Consider the following 26642-nt stretch of genomic DNA (forward strand, 5'->3'; position numbering starts at 1 on the left):
ACTCAAAGATTGATGAATCTGAAACACACTAAACGATGGAAAGAGTGGTATAAGTTGAAGTTGCAAAGAGAGACAAGAATGAAATCTTAAAGCACTTTACAAACCCTCCATAAGTGAAAGGGAAAGTTATCAAAATAAGGCATTTGACATGAGACAATTTCTATTTTAAGAGGATCAATTTAGCATCTGGTAAAGCATTTGCTATTTTGATCAGTGAGAAAAAGAATGAAGGCATTCCCATTGTGGCTCAGTGGTTAACAAACCCGACTAGTAACCATAAGGTTTTGGGTTCAATCCTTGGCCTAGCTCAGTGAGTCAGGGATTCCGCATTGCTATGAGCTGTGGTGTAGGTCACAGACACAGCTCATCTCCCGAATTGCTGTGGCTGTGGCATAGGCCAGCAGCTACAGCTCCTATTTGACCCCTAGCCTGGGAACCTCCATGTGCTGTGGGTGTGGCCCTAAAATGACAGAAAAAAAAAAAAAGAATAAATTAAATTATGATGAAACAATTGGTTAACCTTCTAGAAAGGAATAAACTCTTCCTAATAACTATTCACCAAAATAGATTCAAGATAGATTCAATAATTAAAATTCAAATAAATGTAAATCCAATAAGATATTGAATAGTATTTTGCTAAATATTTAAGAGATCTTGCTGTGGGTTTCTTAACACAAAAGTAAAATAAATAAATAAAACCTAAGGGAGTTCCTTTTGTGGCTCAGCAGGTTAAGAACATGACACTGTCTCTCTGAGGATGTGTTTGATCCCTGGTCTTGCTCAGTGGGATAAGGATCTGGCATTGCTGCAAGCTACAGTGTAGGCTGCAGATGTACCTCAGATCTGGTGTTGCTGTGCTGCAGGTCTCAGCTGCAGCTCAGATTCAACCCCTAGTCCGGGAACTTCCAGCCATAAAAAGAAAACAAAAAACAAACAAAAAACCCGTAAGGATCAACTACAATAATAATAATAAAAAAAAAATCTTAAAAAAAACCAAAACCATGAGGAATGACTACAAAAGTTTTTAAGACTTTGGTGTGCCTCAAAACTTGGGTTAGGGAGTTCCTGTCTTGGCTCAGTGGTTAACGAATCCGACTAGGAACTGTGAGGTTGCGGGTTCCCTCCCTGGTCTTGCTCAGTGGGTTAAGGATCCAGCGTTGCCGTGAGCTGTGGTGTAGGTTGCAGACCCGCGTTGCTGTGGCTCTGGCGTAGGCTGGTGGCTACAGCTCCGATTGGACCCCTAGCCTGGGAACCTCCATATGCTGCAGGAGCAACTCAAGAAAAGGCAAAAACACAAAAAACAAACAAACAAACTTGTGTTAGTATACTTTGTCTCCATGACAGAGAACTCATTTCAAACTGATTAAAAGGGAACTCTGTGCATCTAAACAGAAAGCCAGAGGTCTCTGGCTTCCAGTGCTGAAGGTCCAGTCTTAGTAAATGTATGAAAAATGGTTAGGAATATTAATAAGCAAAGGAATATAAAGGGAGATAGAATTTTAACCTACTAAATAAATTAAAATGGTATTAACACCTACTTCTTAGGAAGGATGTAAGCAGTAGGCACTTTCATGAACTGAAGATTCATGAACTAATTTTTCATGAACTAATTTTTTTGGTGGGAATTTGGAAATGTGTATGCAAAGCCTAGAATTTTATTCTTTGACAAAAAAATTCAACACATTTTTTTTTTTTTTTTGTCTTTTTAGGGCTGCACCCACTGCATATGGAGGTTCCCAGGCTGGGGGTCAAATAGGAGCTGTAGCTGCTGGCCCATGCCACAGTCACAGCTACGTGGGATCTGAGCCGCGTCTACAACCTACACCACAGCTCAAGGCAACACTGGATCCTTAACCCACCTAGCAAGGCCAGGTGTGAATCCGTGTTTTCATGGGTACTAGTTGGATTCGTTTCCAGTGAGCCACTATGGGAACTCTGGATTTTTTTCCTAGAGAAATAATCAGAGGTATTTACCAAGATAAGTCTTGTTTAAGAATGTTTCTTATAGAATTATTAACAATTCCTCTGAAATTGGAAATAATCTTGAGGTCTAGCAATACGGTCTTTGTTAGGTAAATTGTGGTAAAAAATCTATAAGACGAAATGTTATACAGCCTTTCAAGTACCATTCTCAAAGGGCATTTAATGTTAAAAAGTTGGGTTATGAAGTAGTATAAACAAGAATCCCAATTTTCTAAAATTATTATATCTGAGTGTATGGTACACATAAAATAGAATAAAAGGCAATGATATACATATTAACAGTATATTCTGCATTTCCAACACTTTCTTTATCAAGCATATATTGTTGATCAGAAAATGTTGGAGTTCCCGTCGTGGCGCAGTGGTTAACAAATCCGACTAGGAACCATGAGGTTGCGGGTTCGATCCCTGCCCTTGCTCAGTGGGTTAACGATCCGGCGTTGCCGTGAGCTGTGGTGTAGGTTGCAGACGCGGCTCGGATCCCGCGTTGCTGTGGCTCTGGCGTAGGCCAGTGGCTACAGCTCCGATTCGACCCCTAGCCTGGGAACCTCCATATGCCGCGGGAGCGGCCCAAGAAATAGCAAAAAGACAAAAAAAAAAAAAAAAAAAAAGAAAATGTTACTGCGTGTTGGGAAACATAAATGCTATAAACTCTTTAATATATTTTTTGGAAAATTTCTTTGCAAGGAGATATATTAAAGTGAGTCTCAATCCTAGCTGCACATGACTATCCTGGGGAGCTTAAACCAAAACAAAAAAACCTGTTTCCTCTAATGGCCATCTTTAGAGGTTCTTATTTAGTTGGTCTAGGATGGGTCCTCCATTGGAAGTTTTAGAAGCTTCCCAGTGAATTCTAATAAATAGTCAGGACAGAAAAGCACTGTTTTGGCATGTGTGATCAATTGATGAATATTTTTTCTTAAAGCCACCTGCGCCTCCATGTAGATTATTAGTTTGAAAAAGTAAGCCCTGTGGTTTGCCAGAGAAAAGACTGAAATTTTAGTTTAGATGGACTGTGTGTATAACAGGTCTACAAGTGTGTGGGAGTGCAGGTTTTGCAATTTATTTTTTCTTTTTTGGTCACACCTGCAGCATGTGAAATTTCTTGTGTTAGGGATTGAATCTGAGCAGTACCTGTAACCCACGCAGCTGTGGCAACTCGAGATCAGGCTGGAGATAGAACTCGCTGTTGCAGAGACAACACTGGATCCTTAACACCACTGCATCACTGTGGGAACTCCTACATTTTTTAAACTTTAAGAAATGAGACAATTCTGCATAGCCCATTCTCAATTCCATTTTGCATGTCATCTCATTAAACTGAATTAGAAGTTTTAGCTATCTGAGAACACTTAGACTAAGCACTAGAAAGGCAATATGTAGGATGAGAAAAAGCAGATCAAGAAAATTTTAAAAAGAATGTATTGTTCCAAGAATTCTTCCCCTCTAAGAGAGGAAAAACACTATTCAGGGAACCAAAGAAATTTCTGGTCACTTGTACCAATGCAGTTTTCAAATAAAGAAGAAGGTGGGAGGTTTTTAAATTATTATTATAGAATGATAATAATTACGGCAATATTTGCCCACATGCTGAGCTTGCAGTCAGCCTGCACGCTCCAGGGACTAAAATTCTTATGTCTATTACCTGCACTAATTTAAAAATAGTGGAAGGAATGCAAGGAAAGCACCATATACAAGACATGTCACAAGCCTGGGAGAAATGACCCTAGAGGGAAGAGCTATTATGAGGAATAGAAGACAAAAATCAGGGGTAGAGGAGGAGGTGTAAGATAATGTAAAAGAACAAAATCCTCTTTCTGGCTGGAGGCATGTGTGGGGGATATTTTACTTTTAATTTCTGTCTGTATTTGAGGGAGAGGCTCTAAAGCTTTTACTTCCAGAAGTCTGAACACCTGATCCCTGTTTACTACAGTAGTGACTTCAGAATTGTACCTGGCCTGAGCTCCATTAGCTCGTGAGGGCTGAGTGCAATGGATAAAAGGTTTGGGCCAAACTGTAGGGAGTTATAAACCCTGGTAGTTAAACTGTGCTTTCTGAATATACTTTCATAGAAGACAAGAAAATACAATGCCCTTGTCAGAATTCTCACTAATTTCCCAAACCCCACGGCGCACGTCAAAATTGTCAATACAAAATTGCAGCTCCCGTGTGTGCATATTTCTCTCTTCAACAACAATATGCTTAAGGGAAGAGACCCCATTTTAAAGTTGTTTTATATCATTTACAAGGCAGTAAACAGAAACCGCTGAAGGCAATGCTTGAGTAACAGATATTAACAATGAATTTAGGAAGGGCAGGAATCAGTACAGTGGTTAGAGTAGGCGCAAACAAATCTGTGTTCTGATTCTCAGTGGACACTTTTTAGCCATGAGACCTTGGCTAAATCATTTTCCTTTAGGAGAAACTTTAAATCTATTGAACAGGTATGTCAGGTACATAGGGGATCAGGATGTGAACAAAGTAGTCAGTATTCCTGTCCAAAAAAGGTCTTTCAATAGTACAGATGACAGAAAAGAAAGCTGAATAATTGTGAAGTCTTATCTATAAAATGGAAATCATATCCACTTCCAAGTGTTGTGCAGATTAAATGGGATAAATTAAAAAGATCACATAGTATAATGCCCAGCATATAATTAACGCTCAGTAAGTGGTAGAAGATAATTTGGCAAGGCGAGGCAGGTTAAAGTTTGGCTTGAGCTCCTTCTCTAACACAGGTGGATTTCCCAGGCTTTTCCCCTCAGGTCCTAACTACTTAACTGTGCAAGGGAAGAGCCCCGGCTACAGAGGACAGGGAGCCGAGGTGAGCAAGCACAAGACAGGCTGGAGCCTGGGAGCTGCCACCCACGGCCCCTAGCTACCTGTTACCTCTAGGACCTAGGGTACCAGCTCTTGAGCTCCCATTGGCTAGTCTCTCTCGGACGCGCACGCCTTTCCACGCCCCGTCATGTTGCTATCCAGGGCACGCCCCCTCCATCCCGCTCTGCTTGCCCCGCCCCCAGCGCCCCTCCTCTCTGACGGGTTCGCGCCATTGGTGGATCTCTGTGGCCATGATGGCGGCGGTGCGCCTGCGCGCTGGTTCCGGGGCCCTCCCGAGAGAAGGAGCTAGCGGGCCAGGGCTGAGGAGGCTGATTGCGCTCAGCCCGGGTGAAAGGGCGGCTGCAGCACCGGGCGGGGCCGAGTTCCAGGACTGCAGGCCGGGCTGCCGTGGGGCCTGGGAGCCGCTGCGGAGCCGCGCGCTGCTCAGCCGAGGCGGGGCTGGAGCGCTGAGCTGCCGGCCCCAGCGGCTGCGGTACTCGCTCGCGGCGACCTAGCACCGGTGTCTCCAGCATGACGGAACTAAGGCAGAGGATGGTCCACGACCCGGACGCACCGCCCGAGGACAAGGTAGCGGCAGCTTGGGCATCGGGTGGGCGCGGCTGGGCAGCGGCGTCCCCCGGAGGTCCGTGAGGGGAGCGCGCAGAGGGGTCATCTCTCCATCTGACTCTTTGGAGCGGCCGCCGGCGCCCCCTGGCCTGGTCGGCGCGGAGGGTCCTCGGTTGCGGAGCCCCGCTGTGCGCGCGCCAGGGTTCAGCAGGTCGGGGTCCCGGGGACCTGGCTCTGGAGTCCGGTTGGGGGTAGTATCTCTGGGGCGCGGGAAGGAGCGCGCGAGGGGTTGCGCACGTCCACCTGCCTCCCAGGGCTGGTGAGGGTACCCCACCAGCCCTCCACCTCCCCAAGGCCTTCCTGGGTGTGAAGACGTGGAGACCCCGCAAAGACTCCTCTGAGCGTGACCTCTGCTCTCCATTAAAATGTTTCTTGGATCTTGGGGGGGGGTGTATCAAGACAAGGCCATGGGATTTGCTTGTTCGGAAGTTTGGATCCCTTCTGTTAGCTTTAGGTTAAATCTCTTGATTTTAAGCAGAGACGTTTCTTTAACTCGTGTGTATTTTCCCAATAGAAGGCTTGTATCTTGCTTCAAATGTGGGCGTTGATGGGGTAGAAGAGGAGGGTAGAAAAGAGGCCATCTTGGCAGGGACATAGCTGGGTGAGGGATGAGGGGCTGGACTCCTTTGATTGAAGTAAAAGGTAGGGGACTTGAGAAAGGTGAGTGGTTGTTACTTTGGACGTTGAATGACAGTATAAACTTCGTGGTAGTATTTCCAGCCTGGAGTTAGCAGTGATCAGGAGCAGTGCTTTTGGTAAACTGATCTGACAGTGATGTGTAGAATGGACTGAGGGAGCGTGGACCAGAATGAGAGAGACTGGTTAACTCACAGGTTGCCAACTGGTGACCTACAGATGTTTTCTTTGGTCCCTATGTTGCATTAAACACCAGAGCGTTTCTCCCAACAATCCGAATTTATTCCTTGTCTTGGATAATTGGAAGATCTGCCATCACATTTCCACCTGAATTATTTGGCTGGGACAGCTGTTCCCACCCATCCTTGTTGCCCTACACCCGGCGTATAGTACCATTCCTGAGCTTTTTGTTTTTGATAACTGGAGGAAAGGAACACTAGGGAGATGGCAGGAAGGAAGAAAAGCACAAGATTTAGTGTCAGGGTGTCAAGAGAGCAATTACACTGGAAGGACTGTTTTGGGTGAAAGAAAAGGGATTTTAAACAGTTTTGTTTAAAACTCTCCATAATGATTTTTAGAATATGTTTTGGAGAAAATTTAGGGCTTGGGTGCAAGTTTAGGAGTCACTTAACGAATCCGACTAGGAACCATGAGGTTGCGGGTTCGGTCCCTGCCCTTCCTCAGTGGGTTAACGATCCGGCGTTGCCGTGAGCTGTGGTGTAGGTTGCAGACGCGGCTCGGATCCTGTGTTGCTGTGGCTCTGGCGTGGGCCGGTGGCTACAGCTCCGATTCAACCCCTAGCCTGGGAACCTTCATATGCCGCGGGAGCGGCCCAAGAAATAGCAAAAAGACCAAAAAAAAAAAAAAAAAAAAAAAGGAGTCACTTACAGAGACAATGTACTTGGAAGTCTCTAATATTCCTATTAAATGTCCTTGTTTGGCCTGGAAGAGCTCTGTCCCTAGCCTGTATATGCCTGTTGGGGGGTTTCCAGATATTCTGGAGACTGTGTAGCCCTGTTTAAGAGCTTACATGAATAACTGAATCACTTTGCTGTAGAGCAGAAATTATCACAACATTGTAAATCAACTGTACTTCAATAAAACTTTAAAAAGTGAAAAAGCAAGAACTTTTCAGAGAGATCAGACTTGATGTTGACTGAGACTTCATGGTTTTTAGAAGGTATGAGAAGAGGGAGAAAAAAGAAAGCATGGTTAACTAGTGGGCCATATTTTTGAAAAGCTATTTGTAAAAATTAGACATACTTCATGGTAAAAACAAGCAAACCTACACACCCAAAACTCATGAGGTTATGAGGTGAAACATAAATTTTCTACCCTCCCCACCCAACTACTTGGATCCATCTCTCGAAGACAAAACTGCCAATTCATCCTTAAATACTTCCCTGTTCCTTGTTTTAGGTAGGGAGGGTAAGAGGAGCTATCCAACTAAAGGTACCTTATTATTTATTTATTTATTTACAACTGTGCTTACACTGTTTATGTGATGACAGAATGCCTGGGGCTCTGAGGTGCACTAAGTGCTTGTTGTTCCCTAAACACAGTAGCTACTGCATTCTGTTAAAAGCCTGATGTAGTCCATTAGCCCAGAACAAGGCAGTTGGCCTCTCACTGACTATTTCTGAATTATCACGCATGGGATTTTTAATAATAAAGATACATTTTAAGAACTGCAGAATGTTTTATTTGTCTTTGATGAATGTGTTTAAAGTTTTAAAATTAGGCTTTTCTACAGTATGAAAAACTTCCTGTCAGAAATCTTTGCTGGTATTCTTGGGTTACGATTTAAGAAAATTAGAAATAATAAAATGGATATCTTTTAGGGAAATACATGGTGAAATGGGAACTTTCTTATTTCATAATAGAAGAATTCAGAAAACAATGTCAGATCAATTCATTAAAAGAACTGGAACAAATTTGAAAGATTTAAAAAAAAAGTTACAGTTGCTTAACTTGTTGCAAAATGTCCTGTAAATAAACAGACAATGGTTAGTTTCAAAGTAATCTGGGGAATGTGTTTATTGTAAAAGTCAGAAGGTATTTTGTTATATTTAGCATCCTAGAATGGAATTGTCAAAGCCAATTGCTAATAAAGGAAATGTTTTCCTCTGGGAACCATGCTTATAATTTTTTTTTTTTATTTTCCCACTGTACATGCTTATAATTTTAAAGTCCCAAAGCACAATATTGTTGCCAAACAAGAAACTTGGAATTTAAGCTTCCCACCCATCCATGTTTTCCTAATGGAGTTTAGGAAAGAAAAGAATGGAATGTGGGCCAAAAGATCAAGATCTTAAAATTTATGTTTGGGTTGGCACTTCATGAGACTTCGTTTTGGAGGTTAGAATGAAGGATTTTTCTGGTCTACCTAGATGCTGGAGTGTTATTTAAACTAGAGCTTTACTCATTTCAAGGCTTCCTTTCTAGATTGATGACACCAGTATGGAGAGGAAATAGTGACATCATTTAGAAAGGGGAGTTTAAAGTTGAACTGAAGACTATGGTTTTAAGAGTAGATCTCTTTTGAGCCTGGACTCTGCCAAGGAGAAGCTATGTACCTTTGAGCAGCAAGTCGCTTAACTTGTGTAAAACCCTCTGTCCATCTCTAAAACAGCTGCGGTGATTAAAAAATAGCATGTGCTCAGAGGATATTCATGTGGATTAAATGAGTATGCATGTTACAAATGTAGGGCAGGCATTGTCACATTGTAACAATATGTTAGCTAGTGTTGTTTCTGGTTGAAATATAGTTTCATAGAAAAAAAGACTTTAATATTCACCTTCCACTCTTGGAAGATGAGTAAATATTGAAGTTAATAAGTTTGGAGTAGGCTTTTCCTATTTATTACCTTTTAAGGAAAGTTTTATAGACAGGGCTTAACCTTCTATGACCTATCTTTTCAGTTCATTTTGTTGCTGAATTTTTCAGTGCTTGGAATAACAGTCAAATGTTAACTGTAGAAGGAATGTTGCTACATGCAGTTATCTTCTCTTTATACACTAGCTGTATTTTAGAACAATGGTGAGTCATTAAATATGGTTTTCTAATAGACTTTAAGAGTGAACTACTGAAATAATAAAATCTTGTTTTCAGAGCTGTAACTACTTCAGATGTAGGAGAAATGTTGTATTTTTAAAAACTTTTTTCTTTTGCATTGAAAAATGGTTTGGGTGTTGAAAAAAGTCAGCAAACCTCAACATTGGTTCTTAGACTTAAATAGGAAGAGGAGACGAAAGGTTTTTTTGTTTTTGCCTTTTTTTTTTTTTTTTTAAGGGCCGCAGCAGTGACATATGGAGATTTCTGGGCTAGGGGTCTAATTGGAGCTGTAGCTGCTGGCCCATGCCATAGCCACTCGGGATCTGAGCTGCATCTGCGACCTATACCACAGCTCATGGCAGTGCCAGATCCTTAACCCATTGAACGAGGCCAGGGATCAAACCTGGATCCTCATGGATGCTAGTCAGATTCATTAACTGCTGAGCCACGACAAGAACGCCAAACAGTATAATTTTATTTTAAAAACTCAGAGCTGTTTTACTTCCCATTTTATGACATAATTAGTTTTTTTTAGAAAGCTAATTTTGTTTAAAATGTTTTGTGTTTGCATAAATTTGTGATATTTCATTAGCATTTAACATCTTTTAAACTATTGTTATTCTCTTCAGATGTTAGAACTAGAAGGGATTATAAGAGTCCTTATTTTTTATTTTTTGACCATCCCAAGGCATATGGAATTCCCAGGCCAGGGATCAGATCTGAACACAGTTTCAGGATTTTTTTTTTTTTTTTTTTTTAGGGCTGCACATGTGGCATATGGTAGGAAGTTTCAGGCTAAGGGTCAAATTAGAACTGTAACTTCTGGCCTATCCCACAGCCACAGCAATGCTGCATCTGAGCTGAGTCTTTGACCTACACCATAGCTCAGGACAATGCTATCTTTAACCCACTGAGCAAGGTCAGGGATCGAACCCACCTCTTCATGGATACCAGCTGGGTTTGTTACTGCTGAGCCACAATGAAAATTTCAACAGGGGCTCTTTTAATGAGCTCTGCCAGTCTGGGGTGGAACCTGCGTCCTAGAGCTGTGGAGACTCCAAGGGGTCCTTTTTTTATAGCAGAGGATGCCCGAAGCCCAGAGTTTTCTTGCTCAAGGTAACACAGCTGGTTAGATGCAGAGTGGTTAATAGTATGAAGGTTTTCTAATTTGTTTTCACTAATGAATATTGTCTTCAAGGACACAGATTTAATTTACAGATAGTGAAAGCTTCTGCAATGATTGACTTTGATAGGAAAAAATGCCCAAATATCACATATTTTTCTTATATGACTACAAAATCAAAAAAAAATAGCAAAATCTTTTAAGTGTATGTGTATGTATATATGTGTGTGTGTGTGTGTGTGTGTGTGTATGTATTCACATAAAATCCCTTCTCAGTGAATGTGGAAAAGCTGAGAAATTTTTTTTTTTTGGTAGAAAATTTGGTTAGGTCAAGTTTTCCCGTTTATTGGGAAAGTGAGGATTTATATATTTCAAGTCCACTTCTGGGAGCAGCCACTTGGGTATCCTTGAAAGGAATTCCCAGTAAGGTATAGGTTCTTCACTCTAGACTGCATGTAAGGCTGCTCAGAATAAATACTTTCTGGTCAATGACTCAGTATTAGAACTTTGTTTTAGCAAGAATCAGTCATTCAGTATTCAACACACTTTAGGACATTCATTGAATCCAAGGTCTGCTGTATACAGTCTTGGTAGTTCTGAGAGGAGGGCAGGGGTCTCTGCTCATGAGGAAAATGTTCAGGGTTCATGTCAATTTTGGCTCCAGATAATCCATTCTTTTTTCCACTGATTTGAAGAAATAATTTTCTTTTGTCAGAGCCAGTTTTTTTTTTTTTTTTTTTTTTTTTTAAATAGCTGCACCTGAGGCATATGGAAGTTCCCAGGCCAGGGTCTAATTGGAGCTGCAGGCCAGCGCCACAGCAACACTGGGCCCGAGCTGCATCTGTGACCTGTGTTGCAGCTTCTGAATCCTTAAACCACTGAGCAAGGCATGGGATCAAACTCACATCCTCATGGACATTATGTTGGGTTCTTAACCGGCTGACCCACAGCAGGAACTCTGTAGAAATCATATACTCTTGAATGTGTCTGGGAAGCTTTTGAAATAACTCTTGTAATTAATTTCACAGTGCAGATAATTGCCTTTTATGCTGTTTGAAAAAATACTGAGCATCAGTATTTCTGATTTGGACACTCTGCTGTCTTTTCTAGGATCCACATAGGTGGATCCAGAGGTCTTGCAGAGTTACTCTTCTGCATACAGTTCCTTAACCTGCTGCCTGTGCTGTGACAGCCTCCCCTGCCTTCCTGTTGGGTTGCTGGGGGTAATAGAGTACAGCTTTTCACTTACAGATTATCTCTGGTTTGGAATAAAGATCCTGACTCTTTTTTTTTTTTTTTTTTTTGGTTTTTAGGGCTACACCCATGGCATATGGAGGTTCCCAGGCTAGGGGTCGAATTGCAGCAATAGCTGCCAGCCTGCACCATAGCCACAGCAATGCAGGATCCGGCTGCATCTGCATCACAGCTCATGGCAAGGCCAGATCCTTAAGCCACTGAGCGAGGCCAGGGATCAAACCTGAATCTCATTGTTCCTAGTCGGATTTATTTCTGCTGTGCCACGACGAGAACTCCCAGTGACCCTGACTCTTGACTGTCATTTTGCCAGGCTCTCCTTGAAGGAATACTGATTTGTCCCTGGCCTAGGGTGGGGTTCTTGCCTTTCAAGGCTTGCTGGCCTTGGCAGGGGGTGGAGGCGGGGACGGGGAAGTGCAGCGCCAGCCAGGGCAGACCTGGTCCCTACTGGGCAGCTCACCCTGCTAGTCCCTGATCTTTGTTCTTATGCTGTTTGCCTCAAACATGGGCATGGCATAGGGCCCACTCAGTTGAGTGACCTTTTAAAGAAAGTTAAACTTTATTATTATTATTATTTTTTTTTTTTTGGTCTTTTTGCTATTTCTTGGGCTGCTCCTGCAGCATACGAAAGTTCCCAGGCTAGGGGTCGAATGGGACCTGTAGCCACCGGCCTATGCCAGAGCCACAGCAACTAGGGATCCGAGCCTCGTCTGCAACCTACACCACAGCTCACGGCAACGCCAGATCCTTAACCCACTGAGCAAGGGCAGGGACCGAACCTGCAACCTCATGGTTCCTAGTCGGATTCGTTAACCACTGCGCCACGCTGGGAACTCCTATTATGTTATTTTGCCTGGATGTTTGGGGTATGTGCATGGTTGAGAATTTGAAAGGTGTAAAGTGTACACTACAAAAGCCTTCCTCATTTTCCTCTGCCAGGTTATAGTGTTCAGGAGCACCACTGTTGGTACAGAAGGACTTGAACTGTCCTTTTTGACTTCTTGCCCTTTGGGAGCAAGCCTTTCCTATCAGAGTCCCCATAGAGCCAGCCTGGGCTTCTCTGTGAAGACTTTGCTGGGCTTTTGAAAGGGCCCTTGATACCGAGGATTTACTGGCAACATTCTTGAGAGGACATCTATCACTGACCTGGATCCCTCAGTGGGTGACTCTCAGAGCCTGGTCCCCATAGTCTGTGTCCTGCTAGTCCTGTGGTTTCAGTGATATGCTCGAAATTCCTAGGTGTGTGTCCCTCAGTCAACACAAGCTTACTTTGTCTCAAGTCTGACTTTTCTCATTTTATTTATTTGCTTAATTTTTTTATTACTCAATGAATTTATTACATTTATAGTTGTACAATGATCATCACAATCCAATTTTATAGGATTTCCATCCCACACCCCTAGTGCATCCCCTCACCCCACAAACTGTCTCCTTTGGAAGCCATAAGTTTTTCAAAGTCTGTGAGTCAGTATCTGTTCGGCAAAGAAGTTCATTGTGTCCTTTTTTTTTCGGATTCCACATGTCAGTGATAGCAGTTGATGTTGGTGTCTCACTGTCTGACTGAATTCACTTAGCATGATAATTTCTAAGTCCATCCATGTTGCTAAAAATGCTGGTATTTCATTCCTTTTAATGGTTGAGTAATATTCCATTGTTTCTATGTACCACATCTTCCTTATCCAACCTCTGTTGATGGACATTTAGGTTGTTTTCATGTCTTGACTATTGCAAATAGTGCTGCAGTGAACATCAGAGTACATGTGTCTTTTCGAGTCATAGTTTTCTCTGGATAGATGCCCAGGAGTGGGATTGCTGGATCAAATGGGAGTTCTATTTTTAGTTTTCTGAGGAATCTCCATACTGTGGGAATTTACATTCCCACCAACAGTGTAACAGGGTTCCTTTTTCTTCACACCCTCTCCAGCACTTACTGTTTGTAGACTTTTTGATGATGGCCATTCTGGCTGGTGTAAGGTGGTACCTCATAGTTGTTTTGATTTGCATTTCTCTAATAATGAGTGATGTTGAACATCTTTTCATGTGTTTTTTGGCCATGTGTATGTCGTCTTTGGAGAATTGTCTGTTTAGATCTTCTGCCCATTTTTTGATGGGGTTGTTTGTTTTTTTTTGGTATTGAGCTACAGAAGGTGTTTATAGATTTTGGAGATGAATCCCTTGTCAGTTGATTCATTTGCAAAGATTTTCCCCCATTCTGTGGATTGTCTTTTTGTTTTGTTTAGGGTTTCCTTTGCTGTGCAGAAACTTTTAAGTTTAATTAGGTCCCATTTGTTAATTTTCGTTTTTCCTGTCATTACTGTAAGAAGTGGATCTGAGAAGATGTTGCTTTTGTTTATGTCGGAGAGTGTTTGGCCTATGTTTTCCTCTAAGAGTTTGATAGTGTCTGGTGTTATATCTAGGTCTTTAATCCATTTTGAGTTGATGTTTGTGTATGGTAAGGGAGTATTCTAATTTCATTCTTTTCCATGTGGCTGTCCAGTTTTTCCAGCGCCACTGATGGAAGAGGCTGTCTTTTCTCCCTTGTATATTCTTGCCTCCTTTGTCATAGATTAGTTGGCTGTAGGTGTGTGGGTTTAATTCTGGGCTTCTATCCTGTTCCACTGATTTATATTTCTGTCTTTGTGCTAGTACCATATGGTTTTGATGACTGTTGCTTTGTAGTATAGTCTGAAGTCCGGGAGCCTGATTCCTCCAGCTCCATTTTTCTTGTTCAGGATGTCTTTGGCTATTCTGGGTCTTTTGTGCTTCCAAACAAACTTGAAAATATTTTGCTCGAGTTCTGTGAAAAATGTCCTTGGTAATTTGATAGCATCAAGTGGGATTTATCCCAGGGATGCAAGCATTCTTCAATACCCACAAATCCATCAGTGTGACACACCACATTAACAAACTCAAGAATAAAAACCATATGATCATCTCAATAGACACAGAAAAAGCCTTTGACAAAATCCAACACCCATTTCTGATAAAAACCCTTCAGAAAGTGGGCATAGAGGGAACCTACCTCAACATAATAAAGGCTATATGTGACAAAACCCACAGCTAACATCATTCTCAAAGGTAAAAAGTTGAAAGAATTCCCGCTGAGATCAGGAATAAGACAAGGATGTCTGCTCTTGCCACTACTGTTCAACATAGTTTTGGAAGTCCTAGCCACAACAGTCAGAGAAGAAATAGAAATAAAAGGAATCCAAATTGGAAAGGAAGGAGTAAAACTATCACTATTTGTAGATGACATGATACTATATCTAGAGAACCCTAAAGACTTTACCAGAAAACTGTTAGAGCTCATCCACGAATTTGGCAAAGTTGCAGGATACAAAATTAATATGCAGAAATTGACTGCATTTCTATATACTAACAATGAAAGATCAGAAAGAGAAATTGGGGAAGCAATCCCGTTTCCCATCGCATCCAAAAGAATAAAATACCTAGGAGTACACCTACCTAAAGAGACAAAAGACCTGTACTCTGCAAACTATAAGTCACTGATGAAAGAAATCAAAGATGACACAAATAGATGGAAAGACATACCATGCTCTTGGATTGGAGGAGCCAATATGATCAAAATGACTTTTCTCATTTTAGGTGGTGATTTTCCTCCTGCCTGCTCTGCTCCAGCTTAAAATCCGTTAGTCCCCATGTCTCTGCTCCCACATCCAGTCCAAGCCACAGATTCTCACCAGGTATTACCTGGATTCCTTATCTGTTGCTTTTGCATATTTTAGATAGTTCAGGGCTTGATGCCTGAACTGTTGTGAACTCTTCTAATTGAGCAACTCAGGATCTAAGCTGCGTGTTTGACCTATACTATAGTTCACACCAACACTGCATCCTTTAACCTACTGAGCAAGGCCAAGGATTGAAGCAGCGTCCTTATGGATACTAGTTGGGTTCATTACCGCTGAGTCACAACAGTGACTGGAACTCTGGCCTGGCCTTTCTTCATGTAGCTTTGAATCTTCCCCATGAGTTGCCAAAGGGAAAAAAAAAATTCTGACCTGTTTTTCAGATCTCTTAAATTTGGCCCTTTAATGGCCTTGTCTCTCTCTTGCTTTCTTTTTTTTTTTTTTTTTTCTTTTCCTTTGCCTCATCCAGAGCACATGGAAATTTTTCCTGGGCCAGGGATTGAGCCTGTGCTACAGCTGTGGCAATGCCAGATCCTTAACCTGCTGTACCACAAGGGAACCTCTGGCCTTGTTTCTTAACTAGTCCCTCTTCCTGCTTGGTGCCTCTGTGACATGGATCTTGGCTCTTACCATTTCTAATCCTAGGAAATGTGCTCATTTTCTGTCACCCCTCTTGCCACCTCTCCCTATTTAAATTCTGTTTTCTCAGAATCCATTTTAGATCTTCCCCATCTCAGTACTTCATCAGGCATGTTTGTATTGTGGAAATCACAGAAATGGGTGCATATGAGGATAAAATCCATTTATAGTATCATTCAGAAATGAACATTGTTGGAGTTCCCGTCGTGGCGCAGTGGTTAACGAATCCGACTAGGAACCATGAGGTTGCGGGTTCGGTCCCTGCCCTTGCTCAGTGGGTTAAGGATACGGCGTTGCCGTGAGCTGTGGTGTAGGTTGCAGACGCGGCTCGGATCCTGCGTTGCTGTGCCTCTGGTATAGGCCGGTGGCTACAGCTCCGATTCAACCCCTAGCCTGGGAACCTCCATATGCCGAGGGAGCGGCCCAAGAAATAGCAACAACAACAACAAAAGACAAAAAGACAAAAGACAAAAAAAAAAAAAAAAAAAAAGAAATGAACATTGTTCAATTGCATATCCCTCCCGTGCATGTTGCTACGCATGGTTGTAATAGCTACTTTGCATGATCAGATAGCTTGCCTTTTTAAAAATTGAAGTATGGTTGATTTACAATGTTGTGTTACTTTTAGGTATACAGAAGAGTTATTCACTTCTTTTTTTCAGATTCTTTTCTATTATAGGTCGTTATAAGATATTGGATATAGTTCCCAGTTCTATTCAGTAGGTTCTTGTTGTTTATCTATTTTGTATATAATAGCGTGTATCTGTTAGTCCCAAACTTTGTTTTTATCCCTCCCCTCCTGCCTTCCCTGTTGGCAACTGTAGTTTGTTTTCTGTCAGTCTGTTTCTGTTTTGTAAATAAGTTCATTTGTATCATTTATTTATTATTATTATTTTTTTTGTCTTTTTAGGGCTGCACCCATGGCATGTGGAGGTTCCCAGGCTAGGGGTCTAAATGGAGCTGTAGCCGCCGGCCTACACCAGAGCCACAGCAACGCCAGATCTGCACCGTGTCTGTGACCTACACCACAGCTCACGGCAATGCCAGATCCTTAACCCACTAAGTGAGGCCAGGGATAGAACCTGAAACCTCATGGTTCCTGGTCGGATTCTTTAACCAATGAGCCATAACAGGAACTCCTGTGTCATTTTTTAAGATTTCACATGTAAGTGATATTTTTCTTTCTCTGACTTACTTCATTTAGTATGATAATGTCTAGTTCCATCCATGTTGCTGCAAATGGCATTTTATCATTTTGAATGGCTGAGTAATATTCCATTTATAGATATACCACCTTTTCTTTATCCATTCATCTGTCAGTGGGTACTTAGATTGCTTCTATGTCTTGGCTATTGTAAATAGTGCTGCAGCGAACACTGGGGTACCTATATCTTTTTGAATTAGAGCTTTTGTCTTTTCCAGAGATACATTGAAGAGTGGGATTGCTGGATCGTATGGTAGTTCTATTTTTAGTTTTTTAAGGAAGCACCATACTGTCCTCCATAGTGGTTGCACCAATTTACATTCCTACTAACAATGTAGGAGTGTTCCTTTTTTCTCCACATACTCTTCAGCATTTATTGTTTGTAGACTTTTTTTTTTTTTTTTTTTTTTTAATTTCCCATTTTTCAGACCACACCTGTGGCATATGGAAGTTCCCAGTCTAGGGGTCAAATTGGAACTGCAGCTGGGGTTTGTGTCATGGCCACAGCAATGTGGGATCTGAGCCAGATCTCTGAACTTTGCTGCGTCTTGTAGCAATGCTGAACCCTTAACCAACTGAGTGAGGCCAGGGATCGAACCCACATCCTCAGAGATGCATTGGGTCCTTAACTCACTGAGCCACAATGGGAACTCCTGCCCATTTTTTGATTGGGTTGTTTGCTTTTTTGGTATTGAGCTGTTTGAGTATTTTGGAGATTAAACCCTAGTTTCTTGCATCCTTTGCAACTATTTTCTCCCATTCATAGGTAATCTTTTCATTTTGCTTATGGTTTGTTTTGCTATGAAAAAGCTTATAAGTTTGATTAGGTCCCATTTGTTTATTTTTACTTTTATTTCGGTTGCCTGGGGAGACTGACCTAAGAATGTATTGCTACAATTTGTGTCAGAGAATGTTTTGCCTATGTTCTCTATTAAATTACCCATGACATTTTCCACAGAACTAGAATAAATAATCCTAAAATTTATATGGAACCACACAAGACCAGAACTGCCAAAGGAAACCTGGGCAAAAAGAAGGAAGCTGGAGGTATAACCCTTCCAGACATCAGATAGTACTACAACGTTACTATAATCAAATCAGCATGGTACTGAGTTCCTCCCATGGCACAGTGGGTTAAGAACCTAACTAACTACAGCGGCTTGGGTTGCTGCAGAAGCAGGGGTTTGCTCCCTAGCCAAGTACAATGGGTTAAAAGATCCAGTGTTGCTGCACCTATGGCATAGTTTGCAGCTGTGGCTCAGATTCAATCCCTGGCCCAGGAACTTCCATGTGTCTTGGGTGGTGCCATAAACAAACAAAAAAACCCAGTGTGGTACTGGCACCAAAAACAGACATATGGATCAATGGAATAGAATAAAGAACCCAGAAAAAACCCCACACCCCTACAGTCAGTTAATCTTCAACAAAAAACAAGAATGTACAATAGAGAAAAGACAGTCTCTTCATCTTCAGCAAGTGGTGCTGGGAAAGGTGGACAGCTCCATGTAAGTCAGTGAAGTCAAAACACTCCACACAAAAATAAACCCAAAATGGCAAAGACTTTAATATAAGACATGACACCATAAAACTCCTAGGTGATAGCTTACCTTTTTATGCTGTCAGGAGCATTTTCCCACATTGTTAAGGTTCATAAAGATTCTTTGCAAACCAGTATTTCAAACTTTTTTTTTTTTTTTATTATGGAAGAAATAGAAAAAAAAAAAAAAAAGATATTCATTATAAAAGCACCGAAGAAGTTACCACCATAATTCTGTCACTCAGATAACCACACTGTTAACTTTTCTTTTTATACACACTGCATATTTCTGTACTATGTGTACTGTTAACTGCCCCCCCACTCCCTTTTTTTGTTTTTTAAAATGCCACATTTGTGGCACATGGAAGTTCCCGGGTTAGGGCTGGGATTAGAGCTGCAGCTGCTGGCCTACACCACAGCCACAGTGATGTGGGATCTGAGCTGAACCTGTAACTTATACAGCAGCTTGTGGCAATGCCAGATCCTTAACCCACTGAGTGAGGTCAGGGATCAAACCTGAATCCTCATGGATACTAGTTGGGTTCATGGATACTAGTTGGGTTCATAACCCGCTGAGCCACAATGGGAACTCCCTAAAACCCTTTTTTTTTTTTTTGTCTTTTTGTCTTTTGTCTTTTGTCTTTTGTTGTTGTTGCTATTTCTTGGGCCGCTCCCTCGGCATATGGAGGTTCCCAGGCTAGGGGTTGAATCGGAGCTGTAGCTGCTGGCCTACACAAAAGCCACAGCAACGTGGGATCCGAGCCGCGTCTGAAACCTACACCACCGCTCACGGCAACGCCGGATCGTTAACCCACTGAGCAAGGGCAGGGACCAAACCTGCAACCTCATGGTTCCTAGTCGGATTCGTTAACCACTGCGCCATGACGGGAACTCCAAAACCCTTTTTTTTTTTTCTTTTCTTTTTTTGGCTGTCCTGTGGCACATGGAATTTCTGGGCCAGGGATTAGATCCAGGCCACAGTTGCAGCTTACACCACAGCTATGGTAACACAGGATCCTTAACCCACTGTGCCAGGTCGGGGATCAAACCTTCATCCCAGCTTTCCAGAGACCAATCCTGTTGTGCCACAGCAGGAACTTTGCATTTTTTTAACTTAAGAATATGCCTCAAACATTGTTCAGATCTTTAAACATTTTAACCCATTATCATTTTTAATGATTGTATGTTGTTTCATTTCATTAACTTATTGAACCAGTCAGGCATTTAAATTGTTTTTAAGTTTTTTGCTGTTGAAAGCAAGTTGTAGGAAACACCCCTGTTTTAAAAAATGGGAAAACGAAATCTTTCTGCACATGCATATCCTTAGATTTATGTTTAGAACTGCCACCTCAAAAGGGGATGTACATTGTTTAAGCTTTTGATACAGATAATATATTTTATTCCTGCAATAAATTTGTAGTCACCACAACTGCATGAAAGTATTTGACCTTGGGGTCTCTCCCCAGAAAGGAATACTGTTTCTTGGTCTTTTTTTTTTCTCTTTTTTTGGCCACACCTGCAGCATATGGAAGTTCCCAGGCTAGGGGTCGAATCGGAGCTGCCGCTGCCAGCCTCCACCACAGCCACGGCAACTTGGGATCCAAGCTTCATCTGTGACCTACATCACAGCTTACAGCAGCTCTGGATCTCCAACCCACTGAATGAGGCCAGGGATTGAACCCATATCCTCATGGATACTAGTCAGATTCGTTTCCACTGTGCCACAATGGGAACTCCCAATATCTTTCTTGATATTAAGAGAGACGTTTTGGCCCAGTGGTTATAAGCACAGAGTCTGGAGTTGGACCGATTAGTTTATAACATGGCTCTACCATTAATTTGCTTGAGTTTTCTCATTTGAACAATGGGCTTAGAATGGAGTTGTTCTGAGGCATTATTATGCCTTTCCTCTATAAACTTTACCGAGTAGTTGATTAGACGTTTCTTTTAATAGAATAATTGGAAAAGGGATGCTAGAGTATTAATATTTTCACACCTTTTTTGGATTAATTAGAATGAGGCAATAACCAGAATTCCCTTGTGGCTCAGTGGGTTAAGGCTCTGATGTTGTCACTACTGTGGCTGTGGTTACAGGTGTGGTGCAGGTTTGATCCTTGGCCTGGGAACTTCCACATGCTGTGACCACAGCTTAAAAAAAAAAAAGAGAAAGAAAGAAAAGAAAAACAATGAGACAGTAACCATAAATGCTACTACCATCACAGACAACCAGATATTGTGTATTTTTTTTTCTTTTTTTTCTTTTTTTGTCTTTCTGCCTTTTCTAGGGCCGCTTCCGTGGCATGTGGAGGTTCCCGGGCTAGGGGTCTAATCGGAGCTGTAGCTGCCAGCCTACACCAGAGCCACAGCAACTCGGGATCTGAGCCTCGTCTGCGACCTACACCACAGCTTACAGCAACGCTGGATCTTTAATCCACTGAGCAAGGCCAGGGATCAAACCTGCAACCTCATGGTTCCTAGTCGGATTTGTTTCCGCTGTGCCATGACAGGAACTCCAGAGACCTTACAACCTTGTTGTTCCACTCCTAGGTGAAATCTGTACATAGGGTCACTAAAAGACAAGGTCTAGAATATTAAAAGCAGTGTCCTTTGTTGTAGCCCCACACTGCAAACAACCCAAACTGTGAATTATGCTGCTATAAACATGGGTGTACAGGACTTCTCTAATGGCACAGTGGGTTAAGGTTCTGGTGTTGTTACTGCGGAAGCTTGGGTCAGTTCCTGGCTTGGGAACTTCCACATGCTGTGGGTGCGGCCAAAATACCCCAAAAAACATGGGTTTACGAGTACCTGTTGGAGTTTCTGCTTTCAATTCTCAGGCAATATATTCTGAAGTGGAATTGCTGGGTCATAGGTATATCTGTGTTTAATTTTTTGAGGATCCTCCATATTTGTGTATTCTTATATTTTAGAAATCTCAGTTTTAATTTCTAATAATGGCAAATGTTGGTAGATAGGACCTACCTAAACAACTATTGAAGTCCTCAATAATTAAGAATGTGTGCAGCAACATGGATGGAACTAGAGACTCTCATACTGAGTGAAGTCAGTCAGAAAGAGAAAGACAAATACCATATGATGTCACTTATATCTGGAATCTGATATGTGGCACAAATGAACCTTTCTGCAGAAAAGAAAATCATGGACTTGGAGAATAGATTTGTGGTTGCCAAGGGGGAGGGGGAGGGATTGGGATGGACTGGGAGCTTGGGGTTGATAGATGCAGACTATTGCCTTTGGAATGGATTAGCAATGAGATGCTGCCGTGTAGCACTGGGAACTATGTCTAGTCACTTATGATGGAAGCTGATAATGTGAGAAAAAAGAATGTGTACATGTATGTGTAACTGGGTCACCATGCTGTATAGTAGAAAAAGAAAATTGTATTGGGGAAATAACAAAAATTTTTTAAAAATGTGAAGAAGTTCTAAGATAAAAAATTTTAAGAACTGCTCTTTAATGAATGAATTACTCACCAGGGAAGGGAATGGCTGAAACAGTCATTGTTGATGGGTGTGGATGAATTGGGTGATGACTAGGGTGACACACTCTTTTGCCCTTAAGAGTCTTAGTTTGGAGGATACCTTATAGGTCACTCACTTGATGAGGTTCACATCAGGTGGGTCATCAGACTGGGCAATCAGGTTATCTTTGTTTTGGTCCTGCTGTAGGTCTTCCTGAACTGGCAAGCTTTCACCTTCCTATGGACCATGGTGGGCCGTGCTTTGGGATGAAAAACTGCGGGGTGAAGCTTTGTTTTATTCTTGGCTGCTGCATTAAATTGTTCTTCATGTGATGCTATATGATCTCTGTTAGGCCATTTTTTAAAAGGAAAGCTTTTTATCCTGACAAGGCGTGTGCTGCCAGTATGACTCTCAAAATATCAGTACCTTTGGAGACCACACATCTCTTTTGGAACCCAATGTACTATTCAAAATGTGTAGTGATTCTGATGTTCTCCCAGTGTTGTTTGAAATGTAACTCAAAAATTTCCCCAGTGCATTGTTCTGTTAAAAATGCTGAATGGGGAGTTCTCTTATGCAGCAGTGAGTTCAGGATCCAGCGTTGTCACTGTAGCTGCTGCTGAAGCTTAGCTTTGATCCTTGGCCTGGGAACTTCCACAGGCTGTGAGTACAACCAAAAATAATAATAATAAAAAAAAAGAAATTCCCTTCCGACTAGGATCCATGACAATGCGGGTTTGATTGATCCCTGGCCTCGCTCAGTTGGTTAAGGATCCTGTGTTGCCGTCAACTGTGGTGTAGGTTGCAAATGCAGCATTGGATCTCAGGTTGCTGTGGCTGTGGTGTAGGCCCACAGCTGCAGCTCCGATCCGACCCCTCCCCTGGGAACTTCCATATGCTGTGGGTGTGGCCCTAAAAAAAAAAAAAAAATTCTGAATGGATCTTTGGGGCTAAATACACATGTTTCCCCCCTCTATAAACATTGACTGAAAATATCATGAGGAGGATCATGTGCATTCTGTGAAGCATGTGTATTAATCCATCTATGTATTTCCAGGAAAACATGAGCTGGGGAGGGTTTGCAGGGTTTTCTTGCTTGATCCAGCCTCCTCTTCCGGCTTGCAGAGCTCATCACTTCCTCCCATGGCAGGCAGCACAGAGCTCTGTCCAGTCACCAGGCGTTGTGTGTGGCTCATCGTTCGCATGGCCTTTTGATGTCCAGTAGTCTTCTCCTTGGGTCTGGCAACTATGCATGAGAGGGTTATTATCTTTTTGTCCTCCCTTGCCCCTTCAAGTATAGTTGTAGAAGAGGGTCAGGATGAAGGTGAGTATAAGAAGCTTCCCTATTCAGACGAGGAGAGACTGTGGGGAGTCACAGGAATCTTGGCTCACATCTCCTGAGTGGAAATTGGCCTGACCTCTGCGCTTGGATTTCATTAAATGCTGCCTGATAGGCCTCACTTAAAATTGAGTGGCGGAGAGCAGAACCCCCCATGTCTTATCCACCCCCTCATGTCAGACCTCAGTCCAGAGCTCCTCCATGGTCGCAGAGGGCAGAGGACTCCTGTTTTGCCTGGAGCCTTTCTTCTTCTTCTCCTTCTCCTCCTCCTCCTCTTCCCTTTCCTCCTCTCCCTTCCTCTTCCTCCCAACCCCTCCTCCTCCATTTATTTATGTATTTTTATTTGGGGCCATACCCATAGCATGCAGCAGGTCCCAGGACAGGCTTCCAACCTGAGCCATAGAAGTGACAATGCCAAATCTTTAACCATTAGGCCACCACAGAACTCCCTTTTCATCTAAATATTCTTTTTTTCTTTTTTTTTCTTTTGTCTTTTCTAAGGCTGAACCCACAGCATACGGAGGTTCCCAGGCTAGGGGTCCAATTGGAGCTGTAGCCGCTGGCCTGTGCCAGAGTCACAGCAATGCAGGATCCGAGCTGCGTCTTCGCCGGATCCTTAACCCACTGAGCAAGGCCAGGGTTGGAACCCGCAACCTCATGGTTCCTAGTCGGATGCGTTAACCACTGCACCACAACGGGAACTCCCCTAAATATACTCTTGACTGCATTTTTTCCCCTCCTATTTTATTCCATCTGTCTTAGCTCTTTAGTCTCTTTTGTCATCTAGAAATTTTGTTGAAAACCCATGCACTGATGATCTCTGTCCTCTAGTATTTCTGTCCAAAGCCGTGGTTTTATTCCTTACCATACTCATTGACATTCATTTCAGTGGGATATTGAGGTCAAAAGGCAATGGCTCAGTCCATCCTCCTGAACAAGAAGTTTGGAGGGACGGAGCTGATCTTACAGCATTAGAAGCAGGTAGTTGCAACACTGTTGTTGTTTTCTGTGTGTGGCGAGAGATATAAATGGTTCCTCTTGGTTGATGAAAACCGTGAATTCTGGGCTTCTGCTCTTGGTAAGCAAGAGGTACCTGTGATGGGTCGGAGCCGGTTAATGGAGGAGAGGAGGCAGGGAAGGAGGCCAGTTAAGGAGAGTGTCGTATGCTACTGAAGTCTGAGAGAACAAGTTTTTGGTTAGAAAGAAAAGGTCTGTGTCGAGTACCATGGAGATGTCAAGTAGAGTAGGAAGTAAACATGGTTTATCCTCTGCCCCTATGTTTCCCCACAATGACTCAAACATCATTTTATGAAAGACGGTGTCTCAGAAAGTGATGGGACCTAAGGGTTTTTTTTGAACAGTAAACCTTTATACATATTTGTTAATTTATGGACTTGCTAAGCTCTTTCTTATGCTATTTTTAATCTCTATATATTATTTCCTTGAACATTATTGCAAAATCTCAGGCTTCTGTGCCAAGACTTATCCCTTGCCCTGTTTAACTTCAGGTGACCAAAAAACCAAAAATGGTTAAATAAGATGGAGATACATTACCCTCACATAAGAGAAGGCTAGAGGTCAGCATTCCAGCAGCTTCATAGTGCCAAGGACTCAGGTTCCTTCTCTTGCTGTTCCACCATCCTGAGTCTGTGACTTTTACCTCTAGTACAAGATGGTTGCTGGAATTCTAGCTGTCATAGCCTATTTCAGAAATCAGGAAGAAGGGCAGGAGAAGAGGCCTGCTCCTTTCCTGTAAGGACATTTCCTAGAAAATGCACTGTTTCTGCTTACAGCTCTTTGATCAGACTCTGTCACATGTCCTTGCCCGGTTGCATCTTAAGTTGGGAAATGACCATGTTCTTGGCTAAGCACTAGGATTCCTATTATAATAGTTAAAAAAAAAAAAAAAAGAATAGATGTTGGTGCAACCAGTGATCTCCAAGCATTTCCAGAGGCCTGAAGATGCCTATTGAAAATTGGCAGGAGATCTGGAAGGCAGTGAGAAAGAAAAGGTGGGGGAAAATGAGGGCAGAGAGTAGAGGAGACCAGTGGTGGCCAAGAGTCTCCTGCAGTGATGGCAGGCAGCTGATTGATTAACAGTGAGGCAGCAAGGAAAGGGAGGCTGTTTTACAGGTTTGGGATGAGGAAGAAGGGGCTGAGGGTTCAGTGCAGGCAGTGAGAGAACCTTGAGGCACAGGCCTTCAGCATCTTTGGATGGTGTTGTACATAAATGTTTGGCGAACAAAGGAATAATATGTAGAAAAGTCCCTGCATCCTAGTATTTCCCAGGAGGCATATCCAGTACCACTTTTCTAATGATAGAGGAACAACCAGGCCCAGTTCCCCCATCCCTCATCATCTAATTTATATCTTTTAATCTCTCAGTAGAATGGCACAGTGATGACCTCCAATTCTTACAGAATTGTGTGGTAATAGCCAGAAATGGTGCAGCTTTAACAAGACGACTTTGGAGAAGAGTTATTGTTCATGCGCCCCCTTCCTGCTATTGTAGCAGAAATGTGTGTTTCTTAGATGCTGGACCAGTAGCTTGCTGGGGGTGGCATGGCTACTGGCAGGTCTGGCATGGAAACCCAAGTGTCCTGCTCAAAGGGCCTAAAGAGGATGTGCAATGAGGCAGTTATCTTTGAGAAACAAATCAGTAATTAGTAAATGCATTCTTCAAATAAGAGGTCCTTGGGGGAAAAATAACTAACAGATAAAGTTGAGAAATAGTGTCGTCATGTTACCTGTGGAGACTGGCTGGATCGCCTTCTCATTGCCTCTGGTCATTTTTTGCCATGGGTTAAACTCCCAGGATATAAACCTTCTCTATTCCCTTCTATTGCAGGTTTGTGGTGCCTCTCACATTAAGTGTGAGGGTGTTTGTAGAAGCCCAGGGACCTCCTTCATTGCTGGCTTTTGGCTACTTTGAATGGAATCTCCCACCACTGTCCTGTCTGCGCTGTGTTTGGGCTGATGTCTGTCCCCTCCTATATGGTTTTGGGAGAGGGAAGCAATGGCCGCGTAAGCTTTGTTCTTTTACAGGAGTGTCAGCCAAATACCCAGTTTTCTCTTGAACAGTTGCCATTTCTGTCTCCTGACTGTTCCACAGAATTCTCTGTGCAGAGACTTTTCAATTTGCACATAGCAGTCTGTTGAAAAAGTGCCCCTGGGAGTAGCTGTTTTGAGAACTGACAAAAGAGCCATTTCCTCCACAGCTATAGCCTCTCCTGGGGACTTTTCATCAGAGACAGTGACATCTTATCATTCTGGAGAGTCTTGCTTGAGTCTGGGGAGCT

General features: G+C 42.5%; 1 protein-coding gene across 1 annotated transcript in view; it reads left to right on the plus strand.

Annotated features, from left to right (window-relative positions):
• The first annotated feature begins 5331 nt into the window (after window positions 1–5331).
• Window positions 5332–26642, plus strand: part of CDS2 (CDP-diacylglycerol synthase 2) — a 61650-nt gene continuing 40339 nt past the window's right edge. Inside the window, exon 1 of the mRNA NM_001166673.1 lies at window positions 5332–5388. Coding sequence (NP_001160145.1) covers window positions 5332–5388 — 57 coding nt within the window. The remainder of the gene's footprint in view (window positions 5389–26642) is intronic.

Source organism: Sus scrofa, chromosome 17, assembly GCF_054392235.1.
Source record: "Sus scrofa isolate SSC_HxYL_T2T_F1_AM1 chromosome 17, Sscrofa_HxYL_maternal_Yorkshire_Landrace_v2.0, whole genome shotgun sequence".
In the NCBI taxonomy this organism is placed as follows: domain Eukaryota; kingdom Metazoa; phylum Chordata; class Mammalia; order Artiodactyla; family Suidae; genus Sus; species Sus scrofa.